Source organism: Salmo salar, chromosome 10, assembly GCF_965601325.2.
Source record: "Salmo salar chromosome 10, fSalSal1, whole genome shotgun sequence".
NCBI classification, from domain to species: Eukaryota; Metazoa; Chordata; class Actinopteri; order Salmoniformes; family Salmonidae; genus Salmo; species Salmo salar.
Genome location: NC_138300.1, coordinates 23,568,634 through 23,593,613, shown reverse-complemented (window position 1 = coordinate 23,593,613; position 24,980 = coordinate 23,568,634). Strand labels below are relative to the sequence as shown.

The following is a 24,980-nucleotide window of genomic DNA, read 5'->3' as shown; positions in this document are numbered from 1 at the left end:
AGACAAGATGGCACGCTGATATTATACCATCCTCATCACGATCTAAATCACTCAGAAACAATGTGACAACTCACAAGCCCCACCACCTATCCCATACTTGTGAAATATGTTGTAAGAGTGAAACCAGCGTGGCATCTAATTATTTGATTACATAATGACCGAATGAGTTCATTGGAATGCAAACTTATTTCATGTGGAATGGAATGCATGACAAATAATGTGTCAAGCTTATGCATAAATCTAAGATTAAACCTTGATGAAAGCTACCCAGAGAGCTTCCTGACAGGTCACAGTTGGACACAGCTGTTTAGTTAATATGAAAATATGACATTGAAACATTATGTATATTTGGTATTTATTTAGAATCCTTTTGTGTATACATAAACAGCTACGGCTAGATGAATGTACAGAACAGCATAATGTTTGACATACTGAGAATGGCCAACCAGGACCTATTCGAAGGCACCAATCCTAATGGAAATAGTTTGATTACATATGAAACACACACCACCCAGAACAAGGCTAACCGAGGGCCTTTTATGATGGAAACCTGGAGGTGACTCAAACACCATAACATTTTCATACCATTGTTTCATGGGTAAATTTGGTCTGGGGATTCTGTAATACACAGCTGAGACACTACACAACAACACTTCACTGAAGCTGCTCCAGGTGGTTCTCATTTCTGGAATTCAAAGCAGTCTTTAAAAGTCTGGAAGTCTGTAGGGACCAGGTCTCCGCAGGAAGCCCTTGCCATTCCACAGTCACAGGTCACTTCTCAGAGTCAGCTCTCTGAGCCTCACAATCACTACCAGCTGACTGATATGTCGTCAGTCCTCCTGTGCCAAGCAGGGCCAGGCCGGACAGTCAGTGTACAGGAGCAGTTCTTCACAAATTAGCTCAATCAGTCCAGTCCAATCTTTGAACTTTGCACAGAACAGTATTACCAGCTTGCAACAAACGACTCGAATGGTAAGATGTATCATTATAACCCTTAAAGGCTCATGTTAAGGCATCTGGTTTGTGTTGTGAACTTGGAATCTGATCCATTTGTGGCAATCTTAAAGGGCACTAGTCCAAGAAGGCACTGGTTTGATATGGGCCACAGAACATGTACATGTGAGAAAGAAAAAAAACATACTTACATGCATATTTACACACAATCTCCATGCAGTATGAAAAATGTCACAATATTAGAAGATACAGTATTTGTGGCTCATAGTGGCTAACAGGGGTGATCGTGATTGCAAAATAGCTGAACAGCGCTGGTATAATAGACATTTCCAACCTTGAGAATAAAGTAATCTATAATTAATCAATAAGGCACGAGGGGATGTGGTATATGGCAAATATTCCACGGCTAAGGGCTATTCTGGTGCACTATGCAACGCAGTGTACCTGGATACAGCCTTAGCCGTGATATATTGGCCATAAACCACAAACCCCCCTTATTGCTATTATAATCTGGTTACCAACATAATTAGAGCAGTACAAATAAATGTTTTGTCATACCCGTGGTATATGGTCTGATATGACATCTTTCTGCCAAACAGCATTCATGGCTCGAACCACCCAGTTTATAATAGAAAATAAATGAGAAGGCCCTTCCAGATACCTTCAATTCATACCAAAGGAGCAATGTTACTGTTAAAACATTTATATATAAAAAATAGAGAAGCCAGAATGGCTTAGCTAAAAGCTGAATTTCTAAATTCCAAATTCTAAAATCTTTATGCCAATTTTTTGCAGTGATTGTTTGTGATCTAGTGGTATATCACTCTGGAACATCCAAGGAAAGATTACACAATCATCATCAACATTTCTTTCTCTCTGTACTCCATTAAACATAGGTGAAACATTCAACATATCAATCCCAAACTTCCACTGAAGTTCAGATTACTCCTCCGACTAAGGTGCACTAAAACTAATCTCATCAGAGAACGGTCTCTTTCTTTCTTTCTTTCTTTCTTTCTTTCTTTCTTTCTTTCTTTCTTTCTTTCTTTCTTTCTTTCTTTCTTTCTTTCTTTCTTTCTTTCTTTCTTTCTTTCTTTCTTTCTTTCTTTCTTTCTTATGTGAATGTTTGGTACTCTCTCCTAATCTATTGTGTAAAATAAAGTTTAAAAAAAAGTTAAAAACATACAAAAAAATGTTTGTGAACATCAACCATGATACAAAAAAAAGTCCTCTCCCATTCGTGGGGAGAGGGAGTCATGTCTTCAGAATGTGGCTGGTGCACTCAGGCCATAGAGGGTTCTGGTATTGTGTGCAGCCCCTTCACTCAGCCCAGTGGTTTGTGGGAGTTTGTGGTGAGAGTGGTTGACATAGTCTGGGGGCCCCTGGGTTGGCCCCTCTCACACAGGCCCTGGGTAGCTGTAATGGTTGTTGTGCTCTGCATCTGCCATCTGCAGGCTGGGTTTGCGCTCCAGTTCCTCGCTCTCAGCCGTCTCTTGGCTGGAGCAGCGGGGAGGACGCTGTTTGAAGAAGTCTGATACGTGGCGCACCTGTAAGGAGAAGGGGGACATAGTGTGGGTCAGACAAAGTGAGAGGACCAAGGGGAGGGCTAGAAAGTATGATTGTATATGTCTGGTTGTGGAGGGCACCATGCAGCTGCTCCACATCTGACAGGAACACACAGTGCGCTGCATAACCCCTCCTGCTCTCTAACCAGGCCAGAGACATCATAAAACATTGGGTCTGGGAGTCCCTAATTGCATACAGTAGTCTGAAATACGAATCGAGGCTTCGCTTTTCAATATGTATCCCCCACGTCTCTGAGACTTCCAAAAGGCGTTGCTGAAAGAGGTTCAATCAAAACAGGGAAGTAGGAACAATAAAAAGCCAGCAGGCAACACTCACGTTGAGGATGGCAATGAGAGCGCCTTGGAGGAGGCCCACCAGAACGTCGCTCCAGTGGTGCTTGTAATCGGACACGCGGGTGTAGCCCACGTAAACCGCAAAGGCCACAAGGAAGAACTGGATTGTGGGTCGGAGGAGTCTTGCCCACTTAGCCCTCAGCCTCGCCTGGACATACAACTAGAGAGAAAGAGAGGGAGGAGATGTTTTAGTTCTCTCATAAGTAGAGCTGTTTTTGTAGACAATTTGCCTTTACTGCCGATTAAGGTCATTTGTGGTTTTTGTGTAGTAGTGAACCATCTTACCAAATAAGGCAATGTTATTTGACTGTAAACTGGCCCCAGTTACACTAAGCCTACGATCATGCCTCAATGAATGTCTGAAACACAGCATTTGTTAGTAAATGTTTCTTTCATGTAAACAGTGTGCAAGTCCATTCTTCAATTGGCTATGTAATATGAAAGCATGTTGTTTAGCTATTTCACAATGCTAACCATCACATCATCAGTACATGTAGACAAACATTTAAAAAGGCAAGAATGTATCTTTAAAGAGTTTGCCTTTTCATACTAAATCAACTCCCGAGCAAAAACAGATATAGTATGCTTAGAATCGCATAAAGCATGAAAAGGTGTTGAATGTTGATCTAATTTATGCCTACGGACTGAAAACCCTTTTCACAGAAGAGGAGAGTTGCTGCCAGAATGTCTATCTGGCGCGCTCATTTCTCTGGGCTGCTACCAGGCTCCTGCCGCAGTAGGTGTGTTAGTTGGCATCCATGCATGCCCCCCTACCACACATACACTCTATCTCAGCATTCAACACTGTAGGACACTTGTAGGGACATGGAGATATGAATCACGTATACTAGGGAACATCAAAGGGCCTGTGACATGACCAAACAAAGCAGAGGGAATGAGTGACTAATTGCTTTGATTGGCATTGAGGACCGGCCGTCTGCTCGAGGCGCCTGCCTGCTCCGTCTGTCCATAGACAAGGCCCAGCACACTTGAACTGGATTACCAGAAACAGAACACGGGCCTTCATCTCCAGTCAATAACAGTCCAGTCTAGCAGGGCATTAGCCTTTGTGTCCAAATTCCTCAGCTGAACTTCTGACTTGCCCTTATATGTGCACAATCCCTCTCTGTCTATCCTGTCCTATTCTGCATTTCATATTTTCCCCATTAATCCTGTTTCAAATGGAGAGGCATTGCATCAATTGACTCCCTTTGAGACTGCTGAATATGAGGGTGTGTGTGTAGTTTACTCACTGCTAGAAACAGCATACAGTACATCCCAAAGGAGGAGTGGCCGGAGTAGAAGGACAGCCTGGAAAATAGAGCGAAAACAAATATGTTGTTAAAACCTTTTTCTGTCATGGCTGTGGAGGCTACAGTTGATATATTCTGTGTGTTTCTACCAGCGTAAAGCAGTGGTCACTAACCCTGGTTCTAGTCCTGCAGCGTATGCAGGCATTGGTTCCAGTACAGCACTAACCACTTGCATTGAGCAATGTACACATCAACAATATTTCCCTGACACCCTCTACTTCAGTAACTACCTGGACTCAGTGACGTCCCGAGGATTGCCGGTGCAGTTGATCTCCAGCACGTAGCCTTTGCAGACCTTGGGGTTGCAGACGGCCATGAAGTTGGGCCGAGGGCGTCCGATGGAGAACTTGGCCAGGTCCGTCAGTGATTGGCTGACAGCTGCCCCGAACAGGAAGGTACCCAGCACCTTGTAGAGTGCCGCCACGTACCCGTTGAACTCAGAGTTAGAGTGGATCCTCTTACTGTAGACGAGGTAGGCCTCTCCTGATGATATCTATTGGAAGAGAGAAAGAGGCTTAAATGACATCCAACACTCCAATATGACAGCTAATATCTGGTCCACTGGCTGCTTATAGAAACGGCTGTTTATGAGACTGGTCTGGGAATCAGTGAGGTCAGATGTTATTTAGCTCACCTAGGTGTCAGTGAGGAAAGTATAGGGAGGGACTCACAATGATGACAGTGCAGGAGATGGTGACTGCAGCCAGCAAGCCGTGGGTGATGGTGTCAGGTTTGCGGGGGTACTTGATGTCCTCATCATCACAGTACACACCCCTCAGGTAGGGCCGGAACACAACAGTCATGATGAGGAAGGGCAGAGCGGCTATGAGAAGAGAAAAACGACAGGCAACTCGTTAATTCACTTCAACAGAGAATTTTATAATTGCTCGCAACACTGATATGCTCCCATTGATGACATCATTTCATACACTTTTTTCCTTCCAGCACCTGAACCAGCAGGATGTGAATTTTATTTTCTTCTTTCATTAATTCACTTCAACTACCAACATTGATTATTCCTATAATAAAGGGTGATAAAGTACACCGCGAATGACTGATGATAATGCTGTTGATCCAAGCTAACATACAAAGATTTTATGGGAGCATTCCATCTCTGAAATAACAGATATTTTCAATTTCCAGAAACCCAGACATTACATCACTATTCAATCTGGGAGGTTAAATGTTTCTTCAAGGTTTTCTGAGTAGATTTTTTCCTCCTTTCCTTAAGACCTTTTTCAGTGGAACAATGCTGTCCTGAAAATATACCACATTCATAGCTCAGAAAGGCACCGCATACCAAATCAGAGCTCAGCACACATTGATGTAGGTTGTGAAATGTCATAGTACATCCGCACAGTAAGGGATTAAAAAACAAACAGTAGACTCAGATGTGTACACACACACACACACACACACACACACACACACACACACACACACCCCTCCCCAGTGCACCTCCTTAGAAAACTGACTGATGTGGTGGTGTGCACAAACAAGCTCAAATATATCCGCTCAAAGTTACTGAGTGGATGGAAAATGGCCTTGAGACGTTCGGAAACGTCTCAAACCACACACACTCTGGACATATCTGATGTGTGATGCAAAGCCACAAACACACCATGAGGAAGGCATTACGCGTTCGTTACTGCAGTTCCTGTTGATAAACTTAATGAATAATGCTCTTCCTAGTCTGCAAATTAAAACAGATATGTGAAAAAGACCTCATTGGCACAACTGTTAGGAATGTATTTTTTTCTCTTCTCCTACAAGCCTGGAGGTCTTTTGTGTAAAACCAGGAGTGGAACAAAGACCTAGGGCATGTGTGAACTCTCCCCACCCTGAAACCCTCCAGCCAGCTGCCCTACCCAGCATGGCAGACAGCCTTGAGCGTATAGAAATGCCATGAGTCTGCATACTAAATGAAAGAAAAATACTACATAGACTAAAAAATGTAGTTTCAAAAGTTTACATTTGTCATTCACTCCCACCCCTCCTCCCTTCTGAAGCACATCTGTTAATGACATAGTTCCAGGCCAGTTTCCAGGCAGAGTAACAGATAGAACCAGGAGAACGATGCCACACTGAGACGCTAACTGATGAAAATAATCATGTTGGATCTTAGACAGTGCGAGTAAAGCTGAGGCTCTAAATCGGCAGGGTTTCTCTGCTCTCTAAAGACATCTGTCTAGCTTATGGGTGTACAACTCCGGTCTAAGCATGGCAGTCCTTTTCATTTGTCCCTGGCAGGCTGGCAATCATAGATTGGTTTGCCGCCAAGAAGTCAACACATTTGCACAGCAGGGAATGTTCTGGACAAACTACATTTCAGGTGGTGAGGACACATTCACTTGGACAAGGAATACGCTTAGAGAAGAACAGGCTATATCTATCTACCTCTATCTATGTAATGTGTGGTCTGGTTGACATGATTCCTACCTCACATGAGATGAGGAACAGCATTGTTTGGTTACATTTGTATGGCTATGCGGAAAATGTGCCTACTAACTAACTGACACCCTTCTCCTCTAAACAAAGAGAGCCATTGGCTGTGTGGAGGATGCCAAGGACAACAGTAAATACTAGAGCCTTTGTGTTCCTCAGAGAATGAACAAATGGCTACAAGATAAAGACGTATCATTGTACACTGTGTCATTCCGTCTAACCTTGCTAATAGGTTTCAGACACGACAAAACGCACAATGAGACAAACATTGGAGAGAGAAACCTCAACTAGAGATAGAAGATGAGATTCATAAAAGCTACAGTCACTTCAGAGATTTTTTCCACATTTTGTTGTTACAGGCGGAAAATTGATTAAATTGAGATTGTGTCACTGATCTACACACAATAATGTCAAGGTAGAATTATTTTTAGAAATGTTTACAAATGAATTAAAATGAAAAGCTGAAATGTCTTTAGTCAATAAGCATTAAAATTAAACTTTATTTGCCACATGCGACAAATACAACAAGTGTAGACTTTACCGTGAAATGCTTACTTACAAGCCCTTAACCAACAGTGACGGTTCAAGAAGAAGAAAATATTTAACAAGTAGGCTAAAATAAAAAGTAATAATAAAAAAGAACACAATAAGAATAATAAGGCTATATACAGGGGCAGCAGTACCGAGTCAGTGTGCAGGTATTCAAGCCTTTTGTTATGGCAAGCCTAAAGTTCAGGAGTACTAATATACTTATCAAGTCACATAATAAGTTGCATGGACTCCCTCTGTGTGCAATAATAGTATTTAACATGATTTTTAAATGACTAACCCATCTCTCTACCCCACGCAAAAAATTATCTGTAAGGTCCCTCAGTCGAGCAGTACATTTCAAGCACGGATTCGACCACAAAGACCAGGGAGGTTTTCCAATGCCTCACAAAGAAGGGCACCAATTGATAGATGGGTAAAAAAAGCAGATAGTGAATATCCCTTTGAGCATGGTACAGTTAATAATTACACTTTGGATGGTATATCAATACAACCAGTCACTACAAAGATACAGGTGTCCTTCCTTACTCAGTTGCAGCAGAGGAAGGAAACCACTTAGGGACTTCACCATGAAGTCAATGGGGACTTTAAAACAGTTACAGAGTTAAATGGCTGTGGTAGGAGAAAACTGAGGATGGATCAACAACAACATTGTAGTTACTCCACAATACTAACATAATTAATTCCACTTTGTAACAACAAAATGTGGAAAAAGTCAAGGGGTGAGAATAGTTTATGAAGGCACTGTACATCTACAAAAATGGTCCGTTGCGTTGCTAGCCTTCTGATATTAGTTCAAGAGAAATGTATGTTTATTACATGTAAATGCTAGCACCCACCATTATGAGCACCACAGACGGTGTCACCACCAAACAGGTGCCACTTAACTGGCTGATATTCCATATATAACCAAGTGGCAAGCCTTTGTTCCCAACCAGCACCAACCATTAGCGTGTGTGTCAACACCAGCAGCTGTAGCCCACCTGCCAGCCACTCCATGTTTCCCACCAGTACAGAGCTGTTGTGGCGGTGTTTACACAGTGGAAGAAGGCCTTGTGAGGGAATAGAACCCCAGAATAAGTCTCAATGCCCCCAGGCCCTCAGCACCTCCATCCTGTCAAGTGGTGCCATAAGACAATGTGGCCATCCATAACATCCCGAGGGGATGCAGGGACATTGTGGGACAAGTGTGATGAGGCTTTTGAATGGTAATTCATTGGCCCAAAATCCTGCCTCTAGCGGGCATGGGCAAAGTCAGACAGAATCACACCGGAATGTCAAGGAACAAATGTCTCCAGCTTCCTTTTCCTCCTCCAAGTCCACACAGTGCTGGAAGCGAATCAGAGAAAGAGTGGAGGACAAGAGGTTACTGTTTCTTAGCTATTGTGACTATTCCTCCATCTCCCCCAGATCCAGTGTCCACGATAACATGCGTTTGGTTTCTGGAGAAATATTTTGCCATTGCTTTGTTCCAAACATCTGAGCTGAGTGTAACTTAATCAGGATAGGCTTATGAGCTCTCTGGAGGACACTAACTATCATCACCATTTCACTTCTGAGTTCATCAGAAAAGTCACTTTGAACGTTTCTACAACATATTCTTGATCTTTCATAATGTATCTTGCTTTGGATTGGCACCAGCTGTCAAATTCTCTAATATATTCAGAAAAACAATATTTACCAGGAATATACATGGCCATAAATGTCTAATAAAAACAAACTTGAGGGCTACTGTGTGCAAGGCTGTCATTACTGTACAGTGGGAAATGTTTTAGACAGAATGACATGAAATCTGTCTCCACACACAGCCATTAAATACAAAATCCTATTTGGTAGGAATGTTCACATTTTGCAGGCAATTGAAAACAGAATCGAAATGCTGGAAAACTCAAGGCTTATTGATGCCTGTGTCTGGTTTGCATAGCCCATATGAGTAAACCTAGAATACATACAGCAAGTACTGTGAGCCTGAACACTGGTCTGGACCTCCAGCATGGTGGAAGTTATGTTAAAATGGTTTGTTTGTGCTTGATGCTGTGTAACAAAATCCGTGCTGCAATTGCAATCCTTTTAAGACAATCTTACAGAGTAGTCGGTCAGGACCATTAGTAGTGGCGAAGTAAGAGAAAAATGTGATGCAAATTATGAAAGAAAATGGAAGTTGAAATACTGGTTCCAATAAGCTGATAGATGGAGGGAATGTCAAAGATGGAGGAAATGTAATTTTAAAATAGATAAAAGTAACAAGTTTCAGGGCAGAGCACAATAACACATAGGAGGGGAGAGAGTCAGGGTTGAATCTGAGACAAGCAAACATAACTCAAATATTTGTGCAAAACTCTTCCATTAATATCAATGCATGAAAGTTGCATATAGTCTATCTCAATTTTGGATCTAGCGCTTCATTCGATATAGAGGCAACCATAATTTCCTTCACACTGCCATTAGAGTTTATTGGGTATAAATCCCTGAATGCTTTGCCATGGTGTACGGGGTAGGCAGTGCAGCTGGCTTAAAACGACCCCGTCTAGGCTTCTTAGGCTATGTAAGTCTTTATATTCTGTACTCATTATGCTGCATTTATACTGCAGACATGACTTTTAACAGATGAGACAAATCTAAAATTCAATATAAATATCTAGTCTGGTGTTGTGAAGTAGGGATGTCTAATAAATCTCTACATAGGATATGAGACTTCCAAGCCTCTGAGCCCCAAAACATGCACACAGATAGACACAAACAAACACAGCCACACTGACAGGCAAAAACAGACAAAAATAGGTCTCCAGGATACCACAAGAACATTTCACCGCCCAAATTGACAGTGCTCAAGAACTGCATCTTTACAGGAGGAAAGAAGGAAACTGTCTTTTAAGAGACCAAATGAAAGTCCTCACAGGAAAAGGTAGAATAATAGAGGAAAGCAGGTTTGAAGGTGAGTGTGTTCGCTCCATGAAAACACCTGACTCTACAGTTGGAAGGAAATTAGGCCCTGCTGGGAATGCTGCCTGTGAAAGATCTCCTATTTGAGCCCATACTTAGGCCTTTTGAAGTCACAGGAAGCAGGAGTTCACATTTCCTGCCTCAGATTAAGGAATCCCATTTGAATAGCTTTTAGTCACACTTTGAGAAGCTAATGCTCCCTTTTCTCCTCTACCTTCACAATCATCTTCAATGCTTCTTAAAATGGGGTCTTGGGGAACAGAAATACAAGAGAGAGGGAAGGGAAATTACTCTTGAAGACAAGTGAGGGTTTAGACTCAAACATGGAACAAAAGCTTAAGTTAAAGCTATCCAGCACCTGCTCAATGCCATTGGATATGCATAAGCGATAGAGAGGGCTTAAGCTACCTGGCCTCTCTGAGCTGAGCAACAGAAATGAATTCTATTCCATCACACCACTAATTTCTCTCCTCCTTTGTGCCCCTCATTCTCTTATTTAGTCTCTCCATCTCATTCACTCTCGGTCATTCCTTCAATCCAAGTGTCCTCCCACACTCTCACACTCTGTAAATATAGAGGTCTGAATGGAGCCAGGCTTTTTTTAGACAGCTGATTACATGGGATGATTTTGGCCACAATCTTACTGGAAGCTAAGAGCCACTGAAATTCTTCACATCCTCTCTCTCTCTCTCTGCACAGTGGAGGGCAGGATTGGGGTCAATGCCCTTTCAATTCAGGAAGGGAATACAATTTCCAGCAAAATAACCAAAGAGTCTTCATTGAAAAGACATTGCTCTTTTTCAAATCTTGCACTGGAATTTAAATGTAAATTCATGCCCCCGAGTGAACTAATGGAGGGGTCAGAGCCTGGACTCAAACACCTGGATCATTGTACTGCCCATCTCATCTGGACCACTGATTTAATTAGAAAAGCATTCTCCACCTGATACTTCACTGACACTGCACTATAGACCAGGCCTGTCCCTGCCTTTACTCTGTGGAACCTGCACTGCTTTATGGACAGCCGGCCAAAAATATTAAAACATCCAGCCTGGGATTTCACTGTCCTTTGTGCCGATTATTTTTGACCTGACTGGTTCAGATGGGAGAGAATGCCTTCCTACAGGTACAGGGTCACAGCTGGGCCATGTGCTAGAACGCTCTCTGCTTTATTGGGATTGGATGGTCTGTCTTTCCACATTGCGAGGGTCATCTTGTGACTCTTTCTCCAGCCACTCTTCTCTGTCTCTCATTCAGTGCCTCTACTCTCTTTCTCCTTCCTCCAGTGCATCTCTATTCCCTTTCCTCTTCATGCCAATACTCTCTCTATTTCTCTCTTTCACCCACTGTGTAGTGTGTGGACCAGGGTCCTTCTCCCAGCACCTGAGTCGACCCTGGCTAGACTGACTAATGTGGAAGGTATGTGCTGGGCGTAAAACCTAATTCACAGGAGGAATGCCGAACTTCCCCTGTCAGTCACACTAAATCCTGCTACCCTTTACATTCTAATCCCACTGTTTCTGTCTCGCTCTCCTCATCATTTACGCATTCTGAGCACCAAGTAGTGCAGATGGAGGGTAGTTAAATCTGGTCTGGGGAATAGTCTGACTTTTGTTAGATCAAACAAATAGGCCAGGCCACACATATTTTGATTATACATCTGGAAGCTAGATATATTAGTACAGTAGGCTCATGGTATAAAAAAACTTTAAATCCCTAAAATGTAGATGCTGTTTATATGGTCCTATGTTGTGAAATCTATGTTCCAATACTTCACCACACAAACCCATCTGAGGGTGTTTGTCCACCTCTTCTACTGTTTATTGAAATATCTTCAGCTTCCATAACATAACTGCCTTGGGATAACCATTTCCTGTGCTGTCATCAGTGCATTTCTCATTGAGTGGAAACAGTTTGAGAACTCATGACAATGCCTTTTCACAACCCAACTGGATGAGAATCCTGAATCCCCAGAGACAAGCTACATAGTTTCCTTCACAAGCCTCTTTCAACCACTTGAAACTCCAGAGCAGTCAGGTCAAAGAACATGGGAACATTTTATTGAGTCAAATCTTATTTAACATGAATAGAAAAGCTTCCTTACAGATGGCACTAAGATGAAATGCCATAAAGTTCCCCTTGTGGTATTCATCAAAGGAGAAGGCACACAGTCATTCACTGATAGCACAGCATTTCCTTTGCTGTCCTGCACTCACTTCCTTGGTACTGCCAAGGATACTCTGCCTAACAATGCTGTGCCTTTGAGTATGAGAGAAAAAAAACATGGCAAATCTCCCCAAGTCCCATGGTAAACCAGATGATTCCTCCTCGTTTCTCCTCAGTGACCGTGCCAAGCCCCTGGGGGTCCAGTAGTATGGATGTGGAGACCTAACACAACTCTGAGTCATACACTCCCTCATATCCTCTGTCCTCTCAGCTGTCTCTGTGTTTGATTAGTGTACAACAGGGGAATACAAATCCCAGCAGGAAAAAACCATAACCCCCTGGAGAGTGTGTGTGGTGAGTGTAACCTCTGCCTTGCTGGGGAGGCAATTTAGTCATCTTACGTTGCTCAGAATACACCTTATTCATTAGAAACAGCACACAGCGATGCATATGGCCTGAAACGGAGTGCATAGAGTACAGCTATAGTAGACCATGCTATTCTGCTCCGCTGACCTCTTTGTAGTGCTACCTATGACAACTTCAGACAGGGAGAAGTTAAAGCCAGCCCTTCCTCTGTGCAATAAGCCAACACCCACTGTCTATTTGTGCTGAGTGTAGGTTTACACAGACAGAAGAGAGGGAGAGAAAGGGGGAGAGGGTGAGAGTGGTGGGAGTGAGGAGCCTATATTAAATGTCAAACTCAAGCTTAAACTAGGGCAGATATTTGAGTATCGCACAAAACAGGTAACTATAGATGACTTACTAGCCGCTGAGACCATCTAAGACATAGACAGAAAAATAAATCTCTCTGAAGCATAGCGTCTTGTTTTAGGAACATCTAATCCCACAGTGAAATCCTGGCATGGGTGTTCCCTGGTTGTAAAGCAGGGAGCTTGTGAGGCCTCCAACTAGTGACTCTGAACCTGCCTCTTTGTCATTACTAATCACACACCTCACCTACCTTAAAGGTCTAATGCAGCTGTTTTTATCTCAATATCAAATCATTTTTTGGTAACAATGAATTACCTTTCTGTGATTGTTTTCAACAAAAAAAGAAAAATGCTTCTTAGCAAAGAGCAATTTCTCAAACACAAATTTTGACAGGACTGTCTGGGAGTGGTCTGAGTGTGGAGGGGAAAACTGAAAACTAGCTGTTATTGGCAGACAGGTTTGGAACTCTTTCTTTCTGGTCTAAACAGGCTGAAATTTCAAGCAGCCTTTTCAAACAGCGCTTACACTAACAGGGCATTATCATTTTTTAACAGTATTATTCCAACCTCAGTGTGGATACATATAAAACACAGGAAATCACATTTTTGACTGCACTGGGCCTTTAAGAACACATCAGCTGTTGATAGTTTGACCTGGGCTAGGCACTGGGCAGGATAAGCAATTACCCGCTTTATTGCTCTGTGATCACATAGTGTAATGTAATTTAAACGTAATAATAGCCTACGTTTATTAACAAATGATTAATTGCAAACCTTCAGGTTCTTTTGTGAATTTTTGTTTCATAATCTTAAAAACACTCGTCATTGTCCGAAATTGAACACTGAAGGTTCCAGGGTATTCCAAAAATGTAAGTACCCCTACCCCACTACATTGACCAATTAACAAGTGCTGACATGGAGAACTGGAAAGATAATAATTTGTGACTTGAATTGAGTTCCAATGATTCCACTCTACTTTTAATTGAACTGTGTTGTCGTGGTAACTCAACCTAACCCCTAGGCATTAGCAGCAGGGTCCTTTTAACCCCAGGGCCAGCTGAAGAGAACACAGCCTGAGTCCTGGTCTGAGAGCACACCTGCAGAGAGACCATGCAGCGAGCTAACCCTGGGGAATGGTTAGCAGCTCTTTGCGGTTCTGGCTTGTTACCATTCATTCACACTTCACAGTAACCTTCTAATAATTAAACTACAGACCACACCACTGCACACTCCCTTTATATCAACTTCCCCACACCATTGTAGTGATTCAGTTTTATTCTTAACTCTAACAATTTATGTCCCATGGGAAAGCCAGCAAAAACATTGCCATCATAGTATTGCTATGGAATTGGGTAGTGGAATGCATTAAGACATTTTTGTGGTTTAACTAAGGCCACACCATAACTGGTGTGTTCCGTGCCTAAAAACTATTTTGTTAGGATCAGGAGCATGGATTTGACTTACTTCTCCTTTCTTTGGGGGGTGCATGGGGTGAGGTGGGTCATCGAAATTTGACCTAGAGATTTTAAGCCAAGGCTTGTGACATGGTGGGCTTTAGGAGGATTGGTGAGCCAGCGAGACTCTCTCTACGTAGCAGTCGGTCTGATGTTCTCACTCCTGGAAGAATCCCATGGTGGGATGGATAATATCCTGAAAGACTGGGGATGCTGCTCTGGAGCAGGTCCCAACAGCATTACCTATTCTGCGCTCTCCTCTCTGGGGCCCTATAAAATCTGCGATGCGGAGAACATGGACGTAATCAACAATCCAGACATTAAAATGGAATTCAACAATATAAAAAACATGTATTCAACTTAGTAGGGAATCAACTAAATATAATGAAAATGAATACATTTTGGCCAAGTTTATCGTAAGAATGCATCAGCGGTTCGTATTTCCTGCAACTTTCTGAAGAGCCAATGAGAATTCCCCGTCTGTGTGGTGAGCCCGTCTACTACTTTGCGTAGCGGTTAGCGATGATGCTAATGAAAAGTATTCTGGTAGATGGAAAGGCTTTCCCAAAAACCTTCTCAATTAAATGTTAACTACAAAGTAGCCTATGCTTACTGGCAGAATGATATCATGATTATTTGCATCAATCCAGTGGGTATTTGTTTAGCAAACTCTACTATCACATGCACTACAAAAAAACACTACTAAACAACATCCTCTTGCTAGGTGCACACTGGAATTAAAGGGAAACTACACCCAAAAATAGAAATTTATAAAAATGTTTCCAGACCTTAAAAGTAGTCTCCTGATGTGGTTTAAGCAAATATTGAACTGATTTTATAGGCATCTACCTTTGACCACACTGCACAAAAAACAAGGCAGGAATATGCCGCCAAAGGCCAGACCATCACGAAATCATAGTCTGTCAATGGTAAGTGCAGTTATCAGTTTACAGTTATCATAGCCCCCCAACCACACTCATGCAAAGGGACTGAGCAGGCCTGGATGACATGGGCAATGTGCTAAATAATAATGGGGAAGTCAGAGTGGATGATTGTTGGATTTTGACAATGACAACAATCTATGTATTTATTTAGCTTCACCTCAGATAACTGGAACATTTTCACTATTATTGATTCATTGTCACAACCTGCACTTTAAATGCCCAGCCAGAGTTCATATTGAAGTAATTCAGTATTGAAGCAGCTGGCCTGTCAAGCTGCTTCAATATCCTTGAAAAGGCATTGAATGTGGAAAAGAGGCACATTCTTTGAGAGATTTTGGGCAAACTAACTATTGAGGAAACTAGGGATGCATATCAAATTTCCATAAACAAACATTGCATGATTTTACAGAGTTTCAGGAAGCTCAAACCCAGTCAGTGCAGCAGGAAAAGGCCCATCATGGGAATGAGAATTATCAACGAACGATGCACAACCAATAACAACGATAACAACGATAACAGCCATGGTGTGTGGGTGTAATCAGAGTTTGACTGCTGTCAAACATCAAGCGCGTCACATGTTAAGGGATCACGACAATATAAACCCAGCTCCCTGGGGTGTGAAATCTTTAACATTCTAGCAATGGAGTTTATTTGCATTGGGTTTGAATATGCAAATTATACAGACCTAAATGCTGCGGTCACAAAATTCCAAGATTAGAATTTTGTAGTTTTACCGCTGTGATTCAATAACAGTGGAAAAAGTAAAATTATTACATCCTACAAGGACGTTCAAGCCTGATGTGAAGAATTCAACAACAGAGCTGCCTTGTATACACGGGGGCAAATAATTATCTTCGAAATCCAAGAGTGTGCGTCCGAATACAAGGTAATTCAATATCTGATGACTTGCTTGTTTTTTGCTAGCTGCGTTATCACTAGCAGGGATGTAAATGGGATAGGCCTATTCTCAGAACATGTTCTTTATAATCTGCTCCAAAAACCTATTATTTCCTGGAATGGTTTACGATTTATTTGGTGTGCTTTTGAATATTTCTTGCATGTATTTTAGATGTGTGTCCTGTATAGACTTATGCGTGTTTTATTGCCTGATAATGGTTCAATATTCATTAGTGTTTATTTTTTTTTTTTTATGATATATTTTCTACATGTATTTTAGATGTGTGGCCTGTATGGCTTTATGCTGTTTACTCTCCCCTACTGAAGCTAGATCTGCCTGAAAAGTAGCCAGATGGCTCTATTATTCCTTAAGTTGTTTGAAACTATTGCTTTAGACTGCCTACTATTTGTGATAATCTTCATAGTTATGCTGCCATATCGAAGCGAGAGTTGCTGAAACAAGAACTCGCCAATGTTTGCAGTGGCAGAGCACTCACTGCACAGCAGCCTATCAAGGAGAGGGAGCGACAGCATAGGAAAATATTGTCCGTACTCCACAAATAAAAAATACTAGGCTCCTGTAAATTGTATGGTATGTGTGAGGCACGTTCATAATAAGCAAGCAATAGCCTAGGGGCAACTCCAGGATAACGGAATTACGCTTTGACTCCGTTTTTTTTCACTTTAAAATATATGCCAAACAAAAAAACTATTGATTTGAAAAATTTTACAAACCTAAGTGGTTTGGATTACTTGGAACAATTTCCACTGAAAATATTCAAAACATTTATTTTGTGGAAGAACTGTGCAGATGCAAACTTTGGTAATGGAATTACAGTCAAATCTCCCTGAGGTTTTTATGCGACCACGTTTTCCAAAAACTTTCATATCAGCTACGAATTAAGATCCAAAGATGTCTGCAGAAAGAATGTGGTGTCAGCTACGAAATGGCACCTTGACTTTGAAACAATCTCTTTTGGTTATTGGACTACAGTAAGTGAAGTGGATTCACAAGTTTGGACAGCACAGCAGAGCACAGAGTACAGTGCAGTAACAATACAGCTGTACTGTAATGTGCTATCCAAACTTGTATGTTTCACATCTATGATAGGTTCAGATTTGGTCCAGTCCGGTCCTTCGGTACACATTAACATCAAATTGATTTTATTTAATATTTTATAAACAATATAAAACATATACATGCAAACATCAACTGCATTACACCTGCCCAGACCCACACCCCGATCTCCAGCGCCCACATCACTTTACACCACATTGCCTCAAACTGCACCATTTTGTTTCTCTCCATCGCCCACACACTTTACATTTTTTGGATAATATCACCCACTATAATAAAGAATTTGAACTTCCCATTGCGTTAACAATGGAGGATTGGTTAAGTATACGCTTTTTTAAGATGATTGACGAGAAAAATATCGTCCAACCCATCAGGTAAACTCACTCATATGCAATGTCTTGAAATATGCAGACAGACGGATTAACAGCACATTTACATTGTAATACTTCTGACAGCCAACGTTCGGACTTTATAACATTCCCAGAAGGCATGGATTATTTAGTCATTGTTAGTTTTACACTTTAGACATGACTCTGCTGTATAATTTGTGAATTTTGTCTTGTATAATAAATTCTATACATTCATTTATAATGGTTTTGCCTTCCCTGTAGCTCAGTTGGTAGAGCATGGTGTTTGCAACGCCAGGGTTGTGGGTTCGATTCCCACGGGGGGCCATCACAGAAAAAAAAAAATGTATGAAATGTATGCATTCACTACTGTAAGTCGCTCTGGATAAGAGCGTCTGCTAAAATGACTAAAATGTCAAAAATGGATTAAGCGTACATTTTCATTAACTAATTTCGTTAGTTATGTTCCAACATTCCCTCCCTCTTGTGCCAATATCAGTTAGTTTAGATTTTTTTCTAAGAGTTTGATAAGCTATAAAGTAAAAATTTGCAGAGAGCCTACCTTATCATATATCATTTTCTGACTCAAATAAGATTCCCTCAAGATTGCTCTGATGTCAAAAAGATTTCAATTCGATTTTGTGATAAAACTTTCAAGTTGAATGTATTTGAAAATATATACATTGGTTAATCCAAAATTGTAAATGTTTTTCCTATTATCAAATCGTTTGTCACATGCGCCGAATACAACAGCCCTCAACCAACAATGCAGTTCAAGAAATAGAGTTAAGAAAATATTTCCGAAAAAGTTACAAGAACATTCCATAACAATAACGAGGTTATATACAGGGGGTACCAGTACCGAGTCAATGTGCAGGGGTACAGGTTAGTCGAGGTCATTTGGTAAAGTGACTATGTATATATAATAAACAGCAAAACGTAGAGGAAATTAAGGCAGAGAATAGTACATCTTCCATCTAGACCCCCAAAACCTTTAGGTTGCTGGTTCTTAGTCATTTCAACTCTGGGACATTCACCTCTCCATATAAAATTCAAGACTGAACTGTGAATCTTTTCCCAGTACCCTAATGGCGTGGACAAAGGAACCATGCTAACAAAGAAATTTAGTCTAGGCGAGACATTCATTTTGACTATCGAGTTAGTAAGGATAAAGTGGACTCCAGTTCTTTTAATTTTTTTACTTGTTCAAACCAGAAGCAAATGCTATTTTAACTGAAAGCACGAACCACTGCATTTAACCAATGAACCCATTTTGGCAACCCACAGGAATCTATCATCATTCACAGACTCTTTTAAGGATAAAGTAATGTAAATCATACCTGAATTTATTACAGAAATCCACATTTTTTAAGAGTGTGAGATTAAATCTCCACCTTGTGGCACGATTTGGAGCATTGGTTGTAGACAATTTGCACAAGTTTGCATGTATGTACAATTTCCACCTTCTGAACTATACTGAACAAAAATATAAACAAAATGTAGGTCCCATGTAGGGCTGTGATGGTCTCAGAATTTGGCCAGCAGATGATTGTCAAGCAAATAACTGGTCTGTCTAACGGTATTTGACCGTTAATGAACATAAACACATTTAGCATCTCCTGGCTTCCTACAAGCCATTGATGCAGACCTTTGGAACATCTGAATTTTTTAAACGTCTAATAAATCCATGTAATATAGCCAACACCTTCACAATAAATATTCTGGTCAGACTTCGGAGGCATGCACACCACCCACCGCCTCTGAGTATATTACTCGCTAATGTCCAGTCTCTAGATAACAAGGTAGACAAAATTAGGGCAAGGGTTGCTTTCCAGAGAGACATCAGGGATTGTAACATACTGTTTCACAGAAAAATGTCTCTCTCGGCATATGCTGTCGGAGTCGGTACAGCCACCTGAATTCTTGGTACGTTGTGTGGACAGGAATAAACATCTCTCTGGGAAGAAGGGCGTGTGTGTATGTTTCATGATTAACTTTTTAGTGACAGGGGCAGTATTCGGAAATTCGGCTGAATAACGTGCCCAAAGTAAACTGCCTGTTACTCAGGCCAAGAAGCTAGGATATGCATATACTTGGTAGAATTGGATGGAAAACACTCTGAAGTTTCTAAAACTGTTAAAATAATGTCTGTGAGTATAACAGAACTGATATGGCAGGCGAAGACCTGAGGATAATCCATCCAGGAAGCGGGATTTTCTTTATGTGAGTGGTTTTCCATTGAATGCCTATTGACTATGTAATTGGTTAGGGCCCAGATTGCAGTTCCTATGGCTTCCACTAGATGTCAACAGTCTTTAGACATGGTTTCAGGCTTGATTTCTGAACAATGAAGAAGAATGAGACCTTTCTGTCAGGGGACTGTAGAATCATGCAGTACTGGTTTGCGCGCGTGACCGTGTGCACCCTTCGTTGTTTTTCCATTCTATTGAATACGCTATTGTCCGGTTGAAATATTATCGATTATTTAGATAACTTTAGCGGTACTATTAGGATGTATTTGTCTGCATGTTTTGACTGCCTTTGAGTCAGTGGATTACTGAACAAAACGCGCCAACAAAACAGAGTTCTTGGGATATAAAGAGGGACTTTACCGAACAAAACAACCATTTATTGTGTTCCTGGGACCCTTCTGATTGCAACCAGATGAAGATCTTCAAAGGTAAGTGATTAATATTATTGCTATTTCTGACTCTCGTGACTCCTCTCCTTGGTTGGAAAATGTTTGTATGCTTTTGTGTGCGGGGTGCTGTCCTCAGATAATCGCATGTTATGCTTTCGCCGTAAAGCCTTTTTGAAATCTGACAAAGTGGCTGGATTAACAAGAAGTTAATCTTTTAACCGATGTATAACACTTGTTTTTCATGAATGTTTATGACTATTTCTGTAATTTCAATTTGGCGCTCTGCAATTTCACCGGATGTTGTCGAGGTGGGTCGCTAGCGGCATGCCTGCGCCAAACAGGTTAATGACTCATGGTGTAATTGAAACAACATACAGGATCTCAAGTCCTTTTGTTCACCTGACCTAGAATTCCTCACAATCTCCCAACAGAATTCTCCTCGGTCAGTCATAGCCGTGTATATCCCCCCTCAAGCCGATACCACGACGGCCCTCAAAGAACTTCACTGGACCTTTTGCAAACTGGAAACCATATCCTGAGGCTGCATTTATTGTAGCTGGGGATTTTAACAAAGCAAATTTGAGAACAAGGCGACCTAAATTCTATCAGCATATTGATTGTAGCACTTGTGCTGGCAAAACTATGGATCACTGCTACTCTAACTTCCGCGATGCATACAAGGCCCTCCCCCGCCCTCCTTTCAGAAAATCTGACCACAACTCCATTTTGCTCCTCCCTTCCTATAGGCAAAAACTCAAACAGAATGTACCCGTGCTAAGGACCATTCAATGCTGGTCTGACCAATCGGAATCCACGCTTCAGGATTGTTTTTATCACGCAGACTGGGACATGTTCCGGGTAGCCTCAGAGAATAATATTGACGTATACGCTGATTCGGTGAGTGAGTTTATAAGGAAGTGCATAGGAGAGGTTGTACCCACTGACTATAAAACCTACCTTAACCAGAAACCGTGGACAGATGGCAGCATTCACGCAAAACTGAAAACTGAAAGCGCGAACCACTGCATTTAACCATGGAAAGGTGACTGGGAATATGGCCAAATACAAACAGTGTAGTTATTCCCTACACAAGGCAATCAAACAACCAAAATGTCAGTATAGATACAAAGTGGAGTCGCAATTCAATGGCTCAGACACAAGAAGTATGTGGCAGGGACTACAGAAAATCGCGGACTAGAAAAGAAAAACCAGCCACGTCACGGACACCGACGTCTTGCTTCCAGACAAACTTAGCACCTTCTTTGCCCGCTTCGAGGATAATACAGTGCCAGCAATGCGGCCTGCTACCAAGGACTGTGGGCTCTCCTCCGTGGCCGACGTGAGTATGACATTTAAACGTGTTAACCCTCGCAAGGCTGCCGGCCCAGACGGCATCCCTAGCCGCATCCTCAGAGCATGCGCAGACCGGCTGGTTGGTGTGTTTACAGACATATGCAATCTCTCCCTATCCCAGTCTGCTGTCCCCACATGCTTCAAGATGGCCACCATTGTTCCTGTACCCAAGAAAGCAAAGGTAACTGTTAAGAGAATGATGTTCTCAATGTTAACTTCAATAAAAATACTCAGTCTGCAACCCGGAATTGGTAAGATTCTGGTTGAATGGGAAACCTTGAGGGGTCCTCCCTCTCATATCATAAACCCTCAGAGTTCAAGCTAGGGCAGGTCAACCACAGTTTAACAGTTCTTGGTGTTTACTTAAACACACAGACACACATTCTTCTCTTTCACAGTCCAACCTCAGATTTATGCTTAACCCTTTAGTTACTCATTCTACATGCTATATAGACCATATCCCTAATAGTTCAGTTTCAGGGAAGAATTATTTAATCATTATATTCAAACATAAAAATCCCTTAACAGTAACTGAACTAAATTACTATCGCCCCGTAGCACTCACTTCTGTCATCATGAAGTGCTTTGAGAGGCTAGTCAAGGATCATATCACCTCAACCTTACCCGTCACCCTAGACCCACTTGCTTACCGTCCCAATAAATCCACAGACGATGCAATCACCATCACACTGCCCTATCCCATCTGGACAAGAGGAATACCTATGTAAGAACGCTGTTCGTTGACTATAGCTCAGCATTCAACACCATAGTACCCCCCCCCCCCCCCCCCCCAGTCGCCGCTTGTTGGTGACGACGAGACAACCTACAGGGAGGAGGTGAGGGCCCTGGGAGTGTGGTGTCAGCAAAACAACCTCTCACTCAACGTCTACAAAACAAAGGAGATAATCGTGGACTTCAGGAAACAGCAGAGGGAAAACCCCCTTATCTACATCGATGGGACAGCAGTGGAGAAGGTGGAAAGTTAAGTTCCTCTGCGTAAACATCACGGACAAACTGAAATGGTTCACCCACACAGTGTGATGAAGAAGGCGCAACAGCGCAACAGGCGCAACAGGCTGAAGAAATGTGGCTTGTCACTTAAAATCCTCACCAACTTTTACAGATGCACAATTGAGAGCATCCTGTCGGGCTGTATCATCGCCTTGTACGGCAACTGCACCACCCACAACCACTAGGCTCTCCAGAGGGTGGTGCGGTCCGCACAGCGCATCACCAGGGCAAATTACCTGTCCTCCAGGACACCTACAGCACCCGATGTTACAGGAAGGCCAAAAAAATCAAAGACAACAACCACCTGAGCCACTGCCTGTTCACCCCGCTACCATCCAGAAGACGAGGTCAGTACAGGTGCATCAAAGCTGGGACAGAGAGACTGAAAAACATCTATCTCAAGGCCATCAGACTGTTAAACAGCCATCACTAACACAGAGGCTGGTGCCAACATACATACTTGAAATCATTGGCCACTTTAATAAATGGATCACTAGTCACTTTAATAATGCCACTTTAATAGTGTTTACATATCTTGCATTACTCATCTCATATGTATATACTATATTTTATACCATCTTTTTCATCTTGCCTATGCCCCTCATCCATATATTTATGTATATATTCTGGGCTACACTAGTTCATTTAGCAGACTTGCTTAGAATTCCGTGGCATTATTTTATAGTATGAAGAACACAATGGAAGAAAGCTGAATTAAAATAAAAAGGATATTTTCTCAACGATTTGAGGGAGTGTGCACATGCGGCTATTGTGTTGAGCAGTTAAAGAAATAGGTATTCCTATATGCTTAATTTAGTGTTATTAAATGTAACTTTAGTTGTGATACAAACATTGGGCTATATGTTTTGATCCTTAATACATTGTTAGGCTGCACGATGTCGAGTGAACTATCCCTTCACCTTGTTTTTGTTATAACATCTTGTCTGACAGACGCTTACATGACAACCAGAATGCATTGTATGACGTCAACAAACATGGCACCACACATAGCTGGCAAATAGCTAAGCATTAGCTCATCATAATCAGTATAACCTTGAAAAAAGTATTTTAGACATCATGTGTCCATTACAATCTATGCAAGAATTGGAATGCATGATTTGTCACCAGAACTTGAAAAAATTTGAATAAAACAGTAAATGCATTATGCTCCATACATGCATATGGTATGTAACAAGTATAAACAACACAATATACAGAAAAAAATGCACTTATTTTGACAGGAACGCACACATGTCAAGTTATTCTTTGTAAAGAAAACAAAAAGGTAATGTGGGCGCCAGCTAGAAAATGTGCCAGGAGGAAAAAGTTAGTGCAAGGCCTGTTCTGACTAGAGATGCGCAAATGTCTTCATATTTGATCTGGGGAAACACTTGGGAAGTGCTGGGGCTCTTGTTGAAGTGAGAAGTTTGTTCGGCTCAGTAAAGCCTCAAACATAAATTGTCCACAACAGTGAAATGTCAATTAATGAAGAGGAACACACCTCAATTCAAACTTTTGTTAGAAAATAAAAAAAACTTGTTAGAAAAATAATTTGAAACTGACAAGTTGAAACACAGCCTATAGATACTTAGCAGGCAGCAGGCCTTGGTTTGAGGGCAATGCAGGTTAACTGTCCTGTTTCGTAACAATCACATTTTGGAACAGTGAGTGCATTCTGATATCACGTGCATAAAAAAAAAAAAAAAAATAAAAAAAAAAAAAAATCACTCTGGGGTGAACGTTAGAGATATGCAAAACTCACTCGTGGGGGAAAAAAACTACTTTGTGGTGAAAAACTCATTCAGATTGGTTGGGCCTTGCTCTCCAGTGGGTGGGAATGGCTCCCAACTGGGTGGGCCTATGCTTTGCCCCTGCCCAGTCATGTGAAAGTAATAGATTAGGGCCTAATTTATTTATTTCAACTGACTGATTTTCTTATATGAACTGTAACGCAGTAAAATCGTTGAAATTGTTGCATGTTGCGTTTATATTTTTGTTCAGCACAGATGCACTAACTGTGATAAAGTAATATGTAATCGATCCTTAAATGATCGGTGCCTAGCAGAATAAAAAATATATTCTCATACTGTATATTAAATATTCTTTCAGCTGTGGATTATGCACTCTACATATATCTGCTAGTGCAAAATCAAAGACCATACTTCAGAACGCTATGGTGGCTGGTGGTGCAGTACCCGATTTGTTAGCTTTATCCATTGTCAGATTGAGTGTAGTATTCAAGTTACCACCCAAGAC

The 24,980-nt window shown here is 41.5% G+C and overlaps 1 protein-coding gene across 2 annotated transcripts in view; it reads right to left on the bottom strand.

Annotated features, from left to right (window-relative positions):
* Positions 1 to 338: 338 nt before the first annotated feature.
* The window catches only part of lpp2 (Lipid phosphate phosphohydrolase 2), a 31,083-nt gene continuing 6,441 nt past the window's right edge, over positions 339 to 24,980 (bottom strand). The window contains exons 3-7 of one of the 2 annotated variants that reach the window (XM_082956562.1): positions 4,858 to 5,009; positions 4,417 to 4,679; positions 4,127 to 4,184; positions 2,857 to 3,033; positions 339 to 2,501 (exon numbers count right to left, since the gene is read on the bottom strand). In XM_082956562.1, the coding sequence (XP_082812688.1) occupies positions 2,352 to 2,501; positions 2,857 to 3,033; positions 4,127 to 4,184; positions 4,417 to 4,679; positions 4,858 to 4,989 (780 nt within the window). In that variant the 5' untranslated portion in view covers positions 4,990 to 5,009 and the 3' untranslated portion in view covers positions 339 to 2,351. 2 annotated transcript variants of the gene reach the window in all.